Source organism: Anabrus simplex, chromosome 12, assembly GCF_040414725.1.
Source record: "Anabrus simplex isolate iqAnaSimp1 chromosome 12, ASM4041472v1, whole genome shotgun sequence".
NCBI lineage: Eukaryota > Metazoa > Arthropoda > Insecta > Orthoptera > Tettigoniidae > Anabrus > Anabrus simplex.
In genome coordinates this window covers 43,852,189-43,870,106 of record NC_090276.1, presented here as the reverse complement: position 1 = coordinate 43,870,106, position 17,918 = coordinate 43,852,189, and the positions used below count along the sequence as shown (strand labels likewise).

General features: G+C 41.2%; 2 protein-coding genes across 3 annotated transcripts in view; one reads left to right on the top strand and one right to left on the bottom strand.

Moving 5' to 3' along the window:
* Positions 1-17,918, top strand: part of hiw (highwire) — an 815,007-nt gene that overhangs the window by 230,101 nt on the left and 566,988 nt on the right. The window lies entirely within an intron of this gene.
* The window catches only part of LOC136884266 (uncharacterized), a 64,886-nt gene that overhangs the window by 31,433 nt on the left and 15,535 nt on the right, over positions 1-17,918 (bottom strand). For both annotated transcript variants that reach the window (XM_067156334.2, XM_067156332.2), the window contains exon 2: positions 3,411-4,014. In XM_067156334.2, the coding sequence (XP_067012435.2) occupies positions 3,411-3,575 (165 nt within the window). In that variant the 5' untranslated portion in view covers positions 3,576-4,014. The remainder of the gene's footprint in view (positions 1-3,410; positions 4,015-17,918) is intronic.

Here is a 17,918-nt window from a genome sequence, read left to right as displayed (position 1 = left end):
AGCAAACAAAGAATTAAAAGAGCCAAACTAAAATTCCGAAACGTCCTACTTTCTTATACAGGCTTCCTCCCTCATTATCCGTATGAAAGATCGCGCGAGAGGTCGTCCCACTGTGGGTGGGGGCGGCAGAATAACTCCCACGATATCCGCTGCCTGCGAGTTTTTTTCTAGTGGCTTTACGTCGCACCGACACAGATAGGTCTTATAGCGACGATGGGATAGGAAAGGCCTAGGAGTTGGAAAGAAGCGGCCGTGACCTTAATTAAGGTACAGCTCCAGCATTTGCTTGGTCTGAAAATGGGGAACAACGGAAAACCACCTTCAGGGCCTGCCGACAGTGGGATTCAACCTACTATCTCCCGGATGCAAGCTCACAGCCGCACGGCCAACTCGCCCGGTGCCTGCCGTAAGAGGCGACTGAAAGGGGGACCAGAGAGTCTCAGCTTGGTGGCCACGGTCTCCTTAGCTGAGTCTGACATTGCTTCCACTTACTTATGTCAGTCTACTCGCTTTTATATTTTCTATCCGATCTCCCTTGGTCAGCTCTTGTTCTTTTCCGACCCCGACGGTATTAGGTTTATGAGGCCTAGGGAGTCTTTCATTTTCTCACCCTTTGTGGCCCTTGTGTTTGTTTGGCCGATACCTTCATTTTAAGAAGTGTCGGACCCCTTCCATGTTTTCCCTCTGATTAGTGTTAGAGAGGACAGTTGACCAGTTGTACTTGATCTTAACACTAATAACCACCAGCACAACCCAGAAAGGATGATGATATTTTACGATTCGTGCTAGTGGTCTAAGTAAACCAATGTTCACCCGCATCAGTCTCACCAGACGCCAGCGGAGACGTATGAGACTCGGACACGGATGTTATGCCAACCATCGTAAGTGCTGGACTCCCCCACGTGTGAATATGATCTCCGTGTGTAGCAGGTTTGAACAATATAGTATATGTACAAAGCGCAGTGTAGCACGATTAGTGTTGTTCACAAAACGGATAAAAATCAGAACTCCACACCCTACAAGTGTGCCTGGTTTACGTTCTCCATTGGTTAAGTATATACAAAATTTTAGCTAAATTCAGTTACCACTGATCTGCGTTTAGGGCTGTCTTCCACGTGGTACTCTTGTTGTCTGTTTGTTTGTTTGTTTGTTGTTGTTGGGTAATTATGCTAACTTTACTTTATTATTACACTACTGTCAGTGACCAATGCCATCGGTATATTTCCCATTTGCGATGTATTTGTTAATAATAATAATAATAATAATAATAATAATAATAATAATAATAATAATATATTCCCTATCAGTTGTTTACCTTCGTCTTTTCTTAAATAATATCAAAGAAGTTGGAAATATATATTAAGCATCTCCCTTGTTGAATTATTCCAATCCCTAATGTGAAGCTGAGAATTTGCCCTCTTGAATTCCAACTGACCGAGCTCGATAGCTGCAGTCGCTTAATTGCGGCCAGTGTCCAGTATTCGGGAGATAGTAGGTTCGAACCGCACTATCGGCAGCCCTGAAGATGGTTTTCCGTGGTTTCCCATTTTCACACCAGGCAAATGCTGGGGCTGTACCTTAATTAAGGCCACGGCCGATTCCTTCCCACTCCTAGCCATTTCCTGTCCCATCGTCGCCATAAGACCTATCTGAGTCGGTGCGACGTAAAGCAACTAGCAAAAAAAAAAAAAAAATGAATTCCAACTGTATCCTCTTATGATCTTTTCTACTTTTAAAAACTCCACATTAAAGATTGTTCGTCTACTAATGTCATTCCAAGCCATCTTTTCACCGACAGCTCGGAATATTCTACATAGTCAATTCTTCTTACTCCCAGTCTTCCCAGACCAAAGATTGCAAAATTTTCATGACACTAATCTTTTGTCGGAAATCACCCAGAACAAATCCTGTTGCTTTCCTTTGGATCTTTTCCAGTTTTCGAGTCAAATAATCTGTATGAGAAATAGTATAAGAACATTTATTTCGTGTATAGTTCTTAATTAAGGATTTATTTCTAATCGAAATGCATTATATACCGATTTTCCTATACGAGATGATACTAAAGAATGAACTGGGAACAACAGAACAACCATTGAAGGAATTCGTTTGTAAAGGATTTCTTTCTGCCGTTAAATAGTGTCCTTCATTTAGTTATCTTCAACAAAATTATTATACTGCCCTACCTTTTTGAATTATGTATGTCATGTTACTCCGTTATGTACAGTGTTCAGTATTTTGCAGGCTGTATGGCTAATATGACGAAAAACTTAATACCGTACATATATTTAATTACTACTGGCCTTAAGTGAAGTAAGGATATACATCCTGTTGGCCGCACGTAGTTTAATGTACTGTAGCAGTGTCACACCCTTGAGGTCGCACCCATTTATAAGGCTGGTGCACTGACATCATACTCTAAAGGATAGACAAGGCTTGTGGTTTAGATTAAAATTAGCCTTGGATCTAATTACCGATCTTACCGTATCATATTCCTCTCGAGTGTAACTTCTCACACAACTTGGCGTGGTACAGGTTATGAACATTTCAGATTTCGTTTGATACAAAGAAATGCATGAATGTGATATAATTACAATAGAACTTCGTTATAACGATATCGCTTTCAGCGATACGTCTCTAGCATTTGGTATTTTGTGGTACCAACATATTCCTCATAAGGAAGTTCTCTCTCTCTCTCTCTCTCTCTCTCTCTCTCTCTCAATATGACAAATATATATATGCTTACACCTCGTGGCCTACATACCGTCATTTTAAACCTTGGTTTGAATTAGGATTTTCTACGAACCAAAATATTTGAAGATTCTATTGTCTCCTGACCATTCTGAAGCTGAATAATATACATAATTATTTTTTACGTTTTTTTTTTTTTTACTGCTGTGCAAACTGCATCGCCGTAAAACGCCAGTTTGATCCAATCAAATACTCACTTCCCAGTGGTAATTAACAGTTAAAAACATTATTTAATCTAATAATTAGAGCGACAGGGTCAAATTATAGTGTGTCCCTGAACTTTCTAGCAAAACAGGATTTGTAGGCTCAGCTGAAGTAATTCCGACACTGGGGTATTTCCATCCCTTCTCCATTTTCATCTCTTCAAAATGTTATTTTTTTAAAAGCAATTAAGTACACTTTTTAGGGATCATTTACGTGCTATATGTTGCAGAAAAACTCGCTGAAGAAAGTTATTGGTTCACACTGTAGGGGTGAAAAGGGAGGCGGACAGAAATATCCCTTGGTCAGAATTACCCCAGCTGGCCCTAAACTTTTCAAATTTAAAGTTATGGCTCTCGATTTCTACCTTAGAATTTACAGCATGAACAGTTGGTTTACTACTAAAATTAGGACTTCATTCGCAGTAACCTTTAGTATAGCACTGGTTCTTGGTGACTTACCTGCTGTGAACCCACGCACTGACACGTTACATTCCCCCACGATGTCGGAGGACAGGTACAGATGCTGCTATCACACAGAGACGCCTGCTCTGGGGATGTCACGATGGCGTTGGCGTGCATCATCGCCTCCATCACCAACAATAACAGAAGTGTGGTTCTCGTCATGCTTGACTTGACGTCTCATTCCACTGACGGCACTTAAAAAAACACTGACACACTCACATATCCTCCAAAGTCACCAACAACTCTTCTCATTTATCAAACACTCAAATTTCCTCTATTTGTTTCCATGAAAATTGCTTGTATACATAAGCGTAACTACGGAACTAAAATTCCTTGGAACACTGACACATAATATTTTTAACACACCTATCAAGATAATGCCGTAGGGAAAGCTGATATATTGGCACCAGAGTTCTGTATGATTGCACACTTTCCAAGAAATCAGTCGCGTTCCTGGTATCTTATCTGTCCAACTCACAGGAGATATCCGTTTGCAATTATTTCATCCCATATTGGTTGCACTCAGCGTCTACAGACACACGCGTTTCATTGCTTCAGTGGTTATTGCTTTCTCACGTCTGGTCTCGCTGCATGGAAACATCTGAAATTTTAAAAAAGCCACAATAGTTAGGGAACGTACATTGAGCACCCTTTCATTGAGTACTTGAACTAATTTACCTGTGTTGCATTATGGAAACATTAAATTAATGTGAGATATATCAGGACGTTTAATAATAAATCAAAAGAGTGGCTCAGGCGGTTGAGGCGCTGGGCTTCAGTCATCAGGCAGTCACTATTGATCTGCACTAAGTCAGCCGCCCAGGTGGGAGATTCCATACCTGTTGTTTTCCTAGTCTTTTCTTAAATGATTGCAAAGAAATTGGAATTTTATTGAACATCTCTCTCGATAAGTTATTCCAATCTCGAACTCCCCTTCCTATAAACGAAAATTTGCCCCAATTCGTCCTCTTGAATTCCAAAGTTATCTTAATATTTAAAGACACCACTCAAACTTATTCGTCTACTAATGTCATTCCACGCCATCTTTCCAGTGACAGCTCGGAACATACCACTTAGTCGAACAGCTCGTCTCCTTTCTCCCAAGTCTTCCCAGCCCCAACTTTGCAACACCGAGCTCGATAGCTGAAGTCGCTTAAGTGCGGCCAGTATCCAGTATTCGGGAGATAGTAGGTTCGAACCCCACTGTCGGCAGCCCTGAAAATGGTTTTCCGTAGTTTCCCATTTTCACACCAGGCAAATGCTGCGGCTGTACCTTAATTAAGGCCACGGCCGCTTCCTTCCCACTCCTAGCCCTTTCCCGTCCCATCGTCGCCATAAGACCTATCTGTGTCGGTGCGACGTAAAGCAACTAGCAACTTTGCAACATTTTTATAACGCTACTCCTTTATCGGAAATCACCCAGAACAAATCGAGCTGCTTTTCTTTGGAATTTTTCCACTTGAATCAAGTAATTCTGGTGAGGATCTCATACACTGGAACCATACTCTAGTCGGGGGTCTTACCAGAGACTTTGACCCCAACTTAGGAGGTTCGATCCTGGCTCAGTGCGGTGGTGTTTGAAGGTGCTCAAATACGTCAGACTCGTGTCGGTAGATATACTGGCATGTAAAGGAATTCCTATGGGACTGAACTACGCCACTCGGTGTCTCCGAAAACCGTAATTTATTTGTAAAATTCGCAAATGAGAGAAGGCAGACAATGCATACAAACGATGCATTGTCGTCGGCTCGCTTGATCACCACAAGCTCGCCGGCGGGAAAAGTGATGTACAGTAATGTATCTGGTCACACATGCGTATCTGCAAGTTCAGGTCTAACTTGTCGAATTATAACTACGTAACAGACACCGCCAATTAATGTTTTAAAAATTCTATATATTTATTGTAGAGAGTAACATTTTTGGCGATTTTCTTTTAAATTCTGTCGCTCATGTAACTGGAATCTTACGGGCCCGCAGAAATAAATTAGATGTCAGAGACATGATGTGTTCATCGGCGTATTTGCACCTCTGGATTAAGGAAAAGAATAATACGGAACATGTATTAATATGCTGGAGTATTAGGCAAAAAGTTAAGGTCGCTGAAGAAGACGAAAGCGAAACGAGATAATAATAATAATAATAATAATAATAATAATAATAAATAAATCTGTCATTTCTTTCGCCCTTTTAATTTCCGTTCTCCTCCGACACCTACGGCATTACATATGCGAGGCTAAAGGAGTCTTTATTTTCTCTGCTTTTTATCGTCTTTCCCTTTTGTTGACCGATAAATTCATTTTCGAAGTGTCGAACCTCTTCAGCTTTCTCCAGTGATTTGTGTTAAGATAGACTGATATCCTCGTTTTTTGTTTTCTTAAAGCAGCAATCGTTCTTATGTGTGGGATAATCTAACAATATAGCTAATACGTTCATGAAGATGCCTCCTACCGGGCGAGTTGGCCGTGCGCGTAGAGGCGCGCGGCTGTGAGCTTGCATCCGGGAGGTAGTAGGTTCGAATCCCACTATCGGCAGCCCTGAAGATGGTTTTCCGTGGTTTCCCATTTTCACATCAGGCAAATGCTGGGGCTGTACCTTAATTAAGGCCACGGCCGTTTCCTTCCAACTCCTAGGCCTTTCCTATCCCATCGTCGCCGTAAGACCTATCTGTGTCGGTGCGACGTAAAGCCCCTAGCAAAAAAAAAAAAAAAAAAGATGCCTCCTACGTAATCATATACAACAGTAAGCCCAAATAATGATTTATTATAATCACACAACTTCAGATCTAACAATCGAAAAGTGTTATCAGATAGTTCCTTCTTGCACAAATTTATAGACTAACGATATCCCGAGTTCTCAGTGTGAATCAGCTGCAAGAGCTAATTAATGTGGTTGTAAGTATACGTTACAAGCTGTTATAAATGGATACGAACTCGATGCGTAATCACCTTCAAGCTAATTTAAAGTTCATGAGATTGGGTGCCTTGAGCATTAAGCTGTGCTGAATAATAATTGCCTGTAATTACTTAAATCACCACCCGTTGCCAACGTAATAATCAGAGATCCTCAGTAGGAGTCCTGTGGTTGCCACGCACTTCTTGACCGGGTATAAATCATGGGGGTGGGGGGGGGGGGGGGGTAGTAGCCTCAATAAAAGGTATTATTATTATTATTATTATTATTATTATTATTATTATTATTATTATTATTATTATTATTATTATTGTTGTTGTTGTTGTTTGAAACCATTGTGTTTGTGCTAGAAAGATAGAAAGCCTCTAATTCCTTCTTGAGCGTGTTTTATGCTTTGCTGTTCGCTGTTCGAGATCCTTCAGTCTCTGACGTATTAGTTGCTCTTCTGCAGAAATGTTAAGGCCTTTCTCGGGGAAGAACCTTTGCATCCTCACTCTGTTCCGGACTTTTTACGTCGTAATGTTCTCCTTTTTCAATTCCTGGTGTACTTCTTGGAGCCAACGAGGACTTTCACTTGTCTTGGTTTGTTCGCCAATCTGTCGATCCCTCTCCCCCCCCCCCCTTTTTTTTTTCTTCTTCGTAAAATATCAGTCTTCTCATGCTGACTGATATCCTTTCCAAATTTTCGTAGAACTCTTTGTTCGACCTCAGATGGAAGATGAATCCATTTTCAGGAACTTTCTTAGGCCCTGGGATTCCCCTTAAGTATTATTATTAAGCCAACCCCATGGTGTAGGGGTGGCATAGGCCCTGGGTTTGATTCTCGGCCAGGCAAGAGATGTTAATTCTGGACGAACGGCTGGATGGGGATTGCGTCAGCCCTGTGAGGTCGTTTGAGTAGCTATTGATACGAGAGTCACCGGCCTGGGTCAAGAAAGCCAATCAAAACGGCTGAAGATGTCTTCATAGTGACCACATGACATTCCAGTGTCTGCTTGTAATCTCACTGGAGTACAGTTTTGGCAGGCCAAAGTCCTAATAGGCTGCTGCGTCTCGGGTTTGTTCGTAGCCTTTTCTATTTCTTCAGAGGGTATGGAGCGTACAATATCTTGATTTCGAGGTAAACATCTACAGGGCTCTTAGCATCGTTATCTCTTCTGTATATTTTTCAGTATGGCTCTCAGTGTTAGACGACATGGAAAAAGGATGAGCAGAAACTTCACGTTGCAATTGCGGATGCTACGATGGGTTCATGGTGTGACCAAGTTGGACAAAATCCGAAATGATCATATTCCCCAACCCTTTGAGAGTGACGTCTATCTCAGAAAAATTAAAAGCCGACTCAAATGATTTGATCCTATTGAAAAACAACCAGAGGAATATGTAGCTCGCTGAGTTAAGAGGGTGGCATTAGAGAGTGAACAAGCACCGAGACGGCCAAAAAAATACGATGGGAGAGCTGGAATGATTAAGAACTAGGAAAATTCCAATGCGTGATTCTGTTCGAGTCCAAGACAGGACGTACTGGAGGAGAGCGACCAGAAAAGCCCATCATCCTATTCATCCGGAAGAAGAAGAAGAATATATATTTTCATTTTCTTTCTGGCTTATTATGTTTCTTTCATTTTCATTCTTTCTGACTTTAATCCCAATTTATTGGGGCCGGCACTTAATGTGGATTTGGGCTGTTTTACGGCGGAGATGGTCTTCCTGACTCCAACCCTGTGAAGAGAGGGAGGTAGTCACTATTGCGCGTTTCTGTGGCGCTGATCAGTAGATACCCAGGGTTATAGTTGCTAAATTATGATATAACATATTGAAGGTGCTTGTGCGTGTGTGAATGTCATTGTAAGGACACTGATACAAGTGAATAATGTTGATATTCAGATTGCAGTGCACTTCAAAATCGTATATTAAAATACAGAATAAGAACATATTATGAAGGTCAACTCTTTTACAGTGAGTGGTATGTTCAGACTACGATCTAAAATCCAACTTTCGAGGTTTCTTAGAAAATAGGTTCAATAGGTCTGTTGGTTTTACATTTATGTATCTGTCAATATTCAAAAGAGCCACCCTACTGAGTCGACTTTCACTTGTTTATTGTCATATTCTGTTTATTTTGTAAAAACTCCATGGAGAGGGTTTCTAACTGCCAGAACCCCCCACCCCCACCCCCACCGGTTACACTCCTGCGGCGGATGGTGTGGTGTGTGTACTGTAGATGGAGGGATGTATATTTAGACGGTCATAAACACTCAGTCCCCTTTCTTTCTTTCTTTCTTTCTTTCTTTCTTTCTTTCTTTCTTTCTTTCTTTATTCGTGTCAGAAGTATCAACTTTACTTACAGATATTTAACAAAAAGCAACAAGATATCTACATTCCTACTATACAAATATACAAGTCTATTATACAATCACAGATAGAGCAAAAATATTCGAGAGCTAGATGATGCTTGCCCATTATTGGGCGACGTCAATAGCGTTGGGGGAGGCTGCAATCAAGTCTTTCATAGTGCACATTGAAGGACATAAAACACAGTGACATAGATGTTGGATCGTCTGCTGCTCTCCGCAATCACAAACTGATGAATCACTTGAGAAGCCCCACTTCCGCAAATTTACTTTTGTTCTGCCGACTTCTGTACGGAGTCTGTTAAGGGCTTTCCATACTGTCCACTTCTCCTGGTGTCCACATGGAAGACTTTCCTTCGGCTCTATCCAGTTGGATAGGCGGTGGATTCTTTCGTTCCACATTGTGACTCTAGCATTCTCTGATTTCCCCTCAAGGTTAACTGATGTGCGGAGAAAACTTTTTTCTATATTTTAGCCTCTATGTGGCGGAATTAACCACATGCTGTTAAAATCGGAAGGCCACTACACTGACTATTCAGCAAGAGATCCCTACTACTGACTTCGTTTGTAATGTAACTTGGAGCTGAAGTTGAGAGAAATGCGCTTCCTGGCTGGTAGTGAGGTTCCATCCCAGGATTTTTAAATTATTTATGAACTGTCATCAGAACTAGGGGTAAGTCGCGGTTAATATGCAAAGTGCCCACCGAGATTCCCAGTCTGGATGTCCCCGAGCCTGCTGGCTGTCTTTTACTGTCAGAGCTGCTGAACCTGCGTGTTGTGTGTGTAAGCAGGAAAGGAATGCAGCACTAAGACAGTGAGAGGGTCCGTGTACGAACTACAATAAACAGTGTCGCGCGTCTTCATCCCAGATGTTTCTCGTAGCGGTTCGAGATTGATATCGGTCCCTTTCCCCCGGCACTTCCAGTTCTAACATGCTTTCCCTGTACAATCGCAGATCAGAACTTCCTTTCTCTACACGAATCATGCTGTTCGATTCGTGTGATTTCCTACGAATGATAAGTCGGCGATTAGGAGGGGACTGTCTGAATACACACCTCCTTGTATGGGGTGGTCGAAAAAAAATCGATATCTCGTGCTGCTGTCTTTTTATCAGCTGCTGAATTTAACCTATCAGGTCGCTTCGCAGGCGAATTCAGATGGGCTTTCCTAGACGGTGTTGCTAAATCTACACGTGGCTTTATGACCGGATTGAGAACACCAATCGAAGAAGGCAATGAGAATCCAAGTACTGTGCACGCATGCGTAACGAACATTTCCGAAAGTGACCGATCACCTATATCATTCCATGTTAAGAAAACCGTATTGCTGTTATGGATCTACAAGGAGTGAACACACCCCATCTGAGACAGTCATCATTCCTCGTGATTAAGGAATATTATAATGTACTTTACTGTACATTGTATTATGAAGGAAAGAAAATGGATGGGGCACGTTTTTGCCCATGAGTTATCAAAATAACTTCTGAAGCTTCTCTATTACATACATACAACCTGTGACAATAAAGTTCGGCGAATGAAGTCAGAACGGTCGATCCGGCAACACTGGCGACACACAACGCTGCACCTGCGTAGCAGCAGGTTTTGACCATCTGCCCCCAACGTTGTTTAGTTGAACATCGTGTGTGTGCCATGTAGGACTTGTTTGACACAGTGCGTGTTTAGTGCGTTCGTTCTGAACTGCGAACAGGAACATGAACGACCAAAAGATCAATGTACAGTTTTGTTTTAAGCTTGGCAAGACACCGAAAGAAACGCATGCGGTTCTGGTACATGTTTACGAAGATAACACACTGTCCTTGAAGTGTGTGTACGAGTGGTTCGCCCGTTTTCAAGGAAAAAGGGAAAGTGTTTCTGACAACCCCCGTAGTGGAAGACCGGAAGGTGAGGACGTTAATCACAAACGATCAGCGATTAACTGTGCGCATGATAGCGGATGAACTGCAGATTAACCGTGAATCCGTGCGACAAATCGTTACCCAGAAGTTAGGGAAGAGGAAAACGTGGTCTCGTCTTGTGCCACTGACGAGCAGAAGCAGGCACGTTTAGAGGCTTCACAGGATTTTGTCGACGGGACCTCCTCGTCGGAAAAAGGTCAGAGCCGAAAAGTCACGCATCAAACTCGCTTTGAAAGGAAAGAGATTTGACGATATTCCTGACATCCAACGAAACGTGATGAGGCTTTTGAACACCATCCCAAAGGACTTCTTGCAAAGTTTCCAGGACATGTATCGCCGATTTCAGCAGTGCATAGTTATGGGAGGGGACTATTTCGAAGGACAGTAACGTCACTGTCGTGCGTTGTCCATCTATGTTGATAGTACAGGACTATTCACCGAACTTTATTGTCACAGGTTGTACATTCGTAGGGGGGAAGCACAACGGTGGGAACAGCCATCGCTTTGTTGCTTTCCTTCATTTTCCTTGTGAGTTGCTCTGGTACATGCTGTGAATCGCCGGCAGCTTATCACTGTTGAAGAGAAGTCATCTATTTATTTGTGTGTATGTTCTAATATTATTGTGCTGTGCAACATTTGTTACCGAAGAGTTTGATGCTGTGGTGTGCAACGATACATCACGGTATGACTTGTACTGGTACAGAAATTCGTTGTGATTTTTATCTGTGCTTGGTTTTGTTTTTAGCTTTTGTTTCTTAAGCGCATTTTACTTTTGCCACATTTTTTTTTACCACGTTGTCACAATCACATTTAATTGTTACCATTCTTTTTAGCGGGGCGATATGACGGTACAGTAAAACCCGGCGTTGCCTGGGCAGATGTATTACATGCAATTTACTGCATCCTCTACCCCGAGCCTATAAACATTATATGTTGTCTGTTTTCTCCCAGTTTGCCGTAAACTTAAATACTAAGGTTTTATATGTGTAGTAGTTTACCCATGTTTCTGCGTAGGTCATATGGCAACTATTTTTTTTTCTCTCGCGAACAGGAGACAACACGGAAAATATAAGATATGCATTTGGAAACGTACGGTATGTACTTGCGTATGATGCCACTAGATGGTGTATGGAAACAACAGTGTGGTTCTAAGCATGCCCCCCCCAAGTTCAGTGTGTGAGTGAGAGCGTCAAAAAATGGAAGTCAACAAGCAGGAGCAACGATCGTATATTTGTTTGTTGTTTAAAGGGGCCTAACATCGAGGTCATCGGCCGCGATCGTATATTAAAATAGCAGTTCTTTTTGCGGCAGAAATGCAGGCCAATGCCATGCAGAGCTGCGGGAAGCATTAGGTGGACAACGGTTTGCTAACAAAGAGGACATCGTAACAGCATTTCGGAGAGAGGTGTCACACGTTAGCGATACACATGCAGCGAATGGTATTTAGCGCCAGCCCCACCGCTGGTAACGCACAGTGGAAACCTTGGGTGATTATTTCGAAGGTCTGTAACCAGTGGAGACCTGTCCTTTGTACGTAGTCCTGTGTATTTGCTGTCTATACCATAATAAAAGAATGTTTACCAATGACCTGTGTTCTGTCACTTTCCTACGAGAATCTCCTGAAGTCAGAATTTGTCTTCAAGCACTATGCATAAGTACATGCCCTATATTTCCAAATGCATGTCTTAGATTTTCCGTGTTGTCTCCTGTTCGCGAGAAAAAAATAGTTCCCCTGACTTATGACTCAACCCTCGTATAAAAACATAAATAAGCCGCCTCCACCCCCACGCCACCCCCTTTACAACCCCTGTACATTTTTTTTTCAATTGCAGCTTAGTTCCTTCCTATATTTTGAGTTGCACCAATATATATGCCACAGTTTTCCCGTGATGCTGTTGAGCAGAGCCGTTCGATATGGCAACCCTGTTGTAAGAACAACACTGTTTTCTTAACATGGAATGAGCTATAGTAGCATCAAAACCAAACGCACCGTGGGTGTGGTTATGAGGCGATCCTGTCAGCTCGGAGGTCCGTGTTCAAATCCCTCCCTTGACGAAGTTTATTTTTTCGATTGGTGTTCTCAAGCAGGTCTTCGAGCCAAGTTTAGATTTAGCAATACCGCCTCGTAAAGCCCAATTGAATTCGCCCGCGAAGCGATCTCATTTGCTAACTTCAGCAGCTGATATCGATTTTTTAAAAGTACTTATCAGTATGACCAACGCTCCAACGATCATATACCTGGTTCACCTTGTATACACACAACGCATCTATTGTAGCAAGCACCACGCACACACACACACACACACACACACACGCACACACACGGGTGTTTGGTGTCAGAAAGGGCATACGGCCGTAAAACGTGGTCAAGTCAACATGTGTGGTAGATTTCGTATCGCGATACCAACCAGAATGTGGAAAAAGCGGCGAAAGAGGATAAAGATTATATTATTTTATACGAGCGAGTTGTTCGTGCGGTTAGGGTCGCGCTGCTGTGAGCTTGCATTCGGAAGATAGTGGGTTGGAACCCCACTGTCGGCAGCCCTGAAAATGGTTTTCTGTGTGTTTTTTTCACACCAGACAAATCCGGGAGCTGTACCTTAATTAAGGCCACGGCCGCTTCCTTCCCACTCCTAGCCCTTTCCTATTCCATCGTCGTCATAAGACCTATGTCGGTGCGACGTAAAGCACTTGTAAATAAATATGATTATTATGATTATTATTATTATTATTATTATTATTATTTATTATTGTTATTATTTCGAATGAGCCGCCTGAGGACCACATGTTCAACTTTTCCACTTAGAGAGTGAATTGTTGTTTTCCCAGTACTCGCACATTCTTTGGCTATGTTTCTTCCTTCCTTCCTTCCTTCCTTCCTTCCTTCCTTCCTTCCTTCCTTCCTTCCTTCCTTCGTCCGGAGGACGCCTGTTTTCTTACAAGGTGGTCTGTCCTGAAATCCCTTTTGTTTGATTATTGTTTTGAGAGGTGCTCGGTTTCTGATATCGTTTTCAATTACTCCCAGTTCCTGTATGTTTCTTCACTTCTGTTAGCCATGGTGTCTCTGTCTTCCTGTTCTTTCAGTAGTTGAGAAGCCGGCAGGTCATCCTAGCTGAGTTCATCCTCGTGACATGCCCATAGAAAGTCAGACGCCTTTCCCTGGCTACGCGTATGATTTTTTTTTTTTTTTTTTTTTTTTCTTCCGGTATTAGTGTATAGCTCCTGGTTTGGTTGCCCTCTGCACTCGCCATCTACCTTGTTCCGTCCTAGTATCTTTCTCATGATCTTCCTCTCCTGGATCTCCAGTTTGTCCAACAATCATTTCCTGTTCAATATCAAGCATTGGCTTCAGGTCAGGTAACTGTCTGGTAGTATCTCAGTTTGGTGTTACGAGAGACATTTCTTGTTTAGGTCAATGTCCTTAGTCGATATGCTAACTCCAGTTTGTTAATCCTAGTTGTTAGTGCTACCCCTTCTGAGATATTGCTTCCCAACCATTCTCCCAGGTACTTAAATCTGGTGACTATATTATTGTTAATATAATCATGTTATTGGTTTCATGTTCCACTAACTCAATTTACGGTTTTCGGAGACGATGAGATGTCGGAATTTTGTCCTACAGGATTTCTTTTACTCCTGGTAAATCTAACTGCACAAAGCTAGCGTATTTGAGCACCTTCATATTCAACCGGACTGAGCCGGGATCGAACTTAGGCTAACTGTGAGCCACACTAGACCAGAGGCAGCGGAAGAAAAAGTGGGCGACATGAGATTCCGTGATGGATGATATAACAACAGCTGGCAAAAAACTTACACGAGCCGCCCTAATGCTAAGAGTTCTTGCCCAGCAAAATGATGTCAACAAATCCTCTGATAGCGGATGTGATCGTTGAGTGACTTCGTCGCTAGTTTCCCTCCTAGGTGATTGTGGCTTGTCCAAATGGGAAGCAGCGTTGCCAACGGAAATTGAACGTGAGGGGAAAAATATGGCTTTGGCGGACAACGGATTTTCTGACTGAAATGTTTACGAATTATATCGCCTTCAGTATGCTCAATAATGTGATAACCTCCCTCAGAAACAGAACCAAGATGATGAATTCTATTCTCACTGCGCGGGCCACTTTTAAGCGTATGAAAAAATGGTGTAATTATTATACACAACCATGAAATCATCTCAAGCAAATTGGCACGTGGGAAGCCTAATCCACCATCTCAACTGCACAACTAGAGGCAAATGATCGTGGTAATGTGGATGGATTTCTGTCTTAATCGATGTCTGTAAATAAAGATGTTTACATTTTCTTTTTAATTAGGCGTAGAAATACTCTTTTTATTTTGACGGATTTTGGTGGATTTTCGGGTATTTGTATAACAGGGAAACAAATTACTAGTTGGCAGCAGTGATGGAAGTCACATCTAGTGGTCTGAATAATGACTTTTAGTACTCACGCAAAACTATTTTCTTGCTTGTTCTGAATACTCCGATACGCGTATCTTGCCACTCATTACTCTTAAATGCCGATTTACTGCACTAGTATTCGACCTCATCTTGCATTCGGTTTCGAATCCCAAGATTTCCCATTCACACAAGCAAATGCTGCGGTTGTAGGTCTACCTTAACCAAGACCACGGTCGCTTCCTTCCCACTCCTAGCCCTGTGTCGGCGCGACGTAAAGCAAATTGTATTTTTTTTTTAAATTATAAAAAATTGCTCCGCGCGATGAGACACTAGCTTTGGAGTTTGTAGGTATCGTATGGATTCGTTGAACAGACAGATTTCGAATCCCATCTTTGTCCGTGCTCTAAACTGTTTTTCTTTTTCCTCGTTCAATTTCAAGTGGAAAGTCATTGTTCCTAAAGCCACGACCGATTTCTTCCCAGTCTTATCACCCCTCGTCAGAACAGACACCACAGAATTGCAGATTCCCCAGACATTTATCTGCATAATAAAGTACACGTGACCCAGATTCCTTAAGTGAAGAAAAACAACAGTTACTACATAAATGTAAGATGTAAGGAGTTAACATTTGTTGATTAAAATATCTACTTAATTTGCCCAAGTGGCGATAGGGGACGGGGACTAGTACCGAGGTATCCGTGCTTATAGAACATATCCTGACTGGGAAAAAGTTAGGATATTTTCGAATATAACAATCCTTACGTGTAAAAATTGCATTACATACTCTTTAGAATGGTATAGCCTAATTTCTCAGAAAGTTCGTCCCTAACCTATTTAAAATTTAAAAAGATAATGGCATTTTATAAGGGTTTATCAATGCTGTTATAACAGCAGAGAAACAGGTAGTCCTACATGTACCATTTTAATAATGATATGCACGTGGTGATACACTACTCTAACCGCTTGAGTGTCTTGGTTTCGAAGTCCGGCGACTTCAGATGATATTTTCAATAGAATCTGTCGGGAGGTGGCTGACAGGACATTCAGCCTTATCGCAGTTGGTCAAGCACCAAACTGAACTTAATATTGTGGCGGTCAGCGTGTTTTGGTTACTATAATTGGAATATGCAAGAAAGAAGCGTTGTATTATTATTATTATTATTATTATTACCAGTATCGACCTAATACAGAAAAAGCATATTGAATCACCTCAAAGAATGCTATAGGAGAGGGATGTGTGTAAAAACACTGTTGTCCTAAATATGTCGCATTGTTCGCAATAACAATTCTGATTTTAAATTTTGTGATCTGAATTGTGTAATTTGACGATGTTAACTTGTTTTGATTATCCTTGCAATTAATGCAATGCCTGAATAAATTAAGAAGAAGAAGACCAGTACCGTCCTAATATTAAGGAACCTGTTTGATAACTATATTGATATTTTAATAAAGTGACTGCCTAACCAATGCTGTGTGACATCATTCACAACTTCAAATCCGAATTATGGTTTTGAAATCTGAAAGCATAAACTTTCCTAGATTAACCTCGCAGATAAAGCAGTGTGAGAATAATCCCCTAGTAGGTAATGATAATTCCGAGCGAGTTCTTTACGCGGTTCGTTAGTGTATAGCTGTGATTTTACATTCAGGAAATGTTTGCTGCAAATCCTTCCCGAACGTCAGCAGCCTTGAAGACGGTTTTCCGTGTTTTTCCAGTTTCACACTAGGCAAATGCCGGGAATGTACCTTAACCCTAGATGAACCGAAGTGGGGACGGGGTTAAAAATTGTCCACCTTTTCCTAATATTCTTGGCATTGTCATGACTCATGATATTGTAACTAGAGATCTGCAATCTCTGTTGTGTGTATTTAAATGAGTGTGTTATGTTATTTGGTTAGGAACGTGCCCTGATGTGACATGGAAAACAATTAATATTCATCTCAGAATTGTAACGACATAAAATAGCCCTGCCTCGTCCACAGAGTAACCCACATTTTTATAATGGTATTCGGTTATTTCAAGTATTGGCTTGACTCAGTGTGTGTACAACATCCGTTCGTCGCAAAGTTAGCAGTTGTAAGAATGGTTGGTTTATCAACAACGGAGAATTAGTACCCATGCATCATTATCTTGTCTATCTGTAGTTCTCCATACAAAATGAATGACATGATTTCCCATGGCATACTGTTGTATATGGAAGTCATTTATTGTTGAATACATTCATTCTCATCGTTTATTTGCTTTGCAATACATTATGTAGCAAGTTTAGACGTAAAATAATTCCTTCACTTTTGTTTATTTGTTGGTTCTGCGAGGATTAATTAGGACCACAGCAACTACTTCGCTAGTTCTAGCCTATTCTCAACCTGTAGTGTGACACTGTAACCACTAAATAGTTGCAATAATAATATTAAGATTCGATATTTGCTCAGTCCAGTGGTATTTGAAGGTGCGCAAATACGTCAACCTCGTGTCGGTAGATTTACTGGTACGTCAAAAAAAATCCTTCGGGACAAAATTCTGGCACCTCGGCATCTCCGAAAACCGTCAGAAGTAGTCGATGGGACGTAAAAACAACAATATTATAATAATTATTAAAAACCGACGAAATCATACAAAACATCTGAAATAGGGATACTTGTAGAGCTAAAATTCACAAAAGGACTAACCGAAGAAAACGACCAGAACAAAAAAGGGAGAAAAACTTTGCAAGAGAGTGAAATATATTGTAAGTATGGGCACAAAAAGAGAGCAAATAAAACTCCCTTAACTACTTTGCTTAGTCCTAAAAGGCTTATTCGCAACCTATTATTATTATTATTATTATTATTATTATTATTATTATTATTATTATTATTATTATTATTATTATTATTATTATTATTATTATTATTATATGCCCCTTCAACATCTTACTTCTACAAAG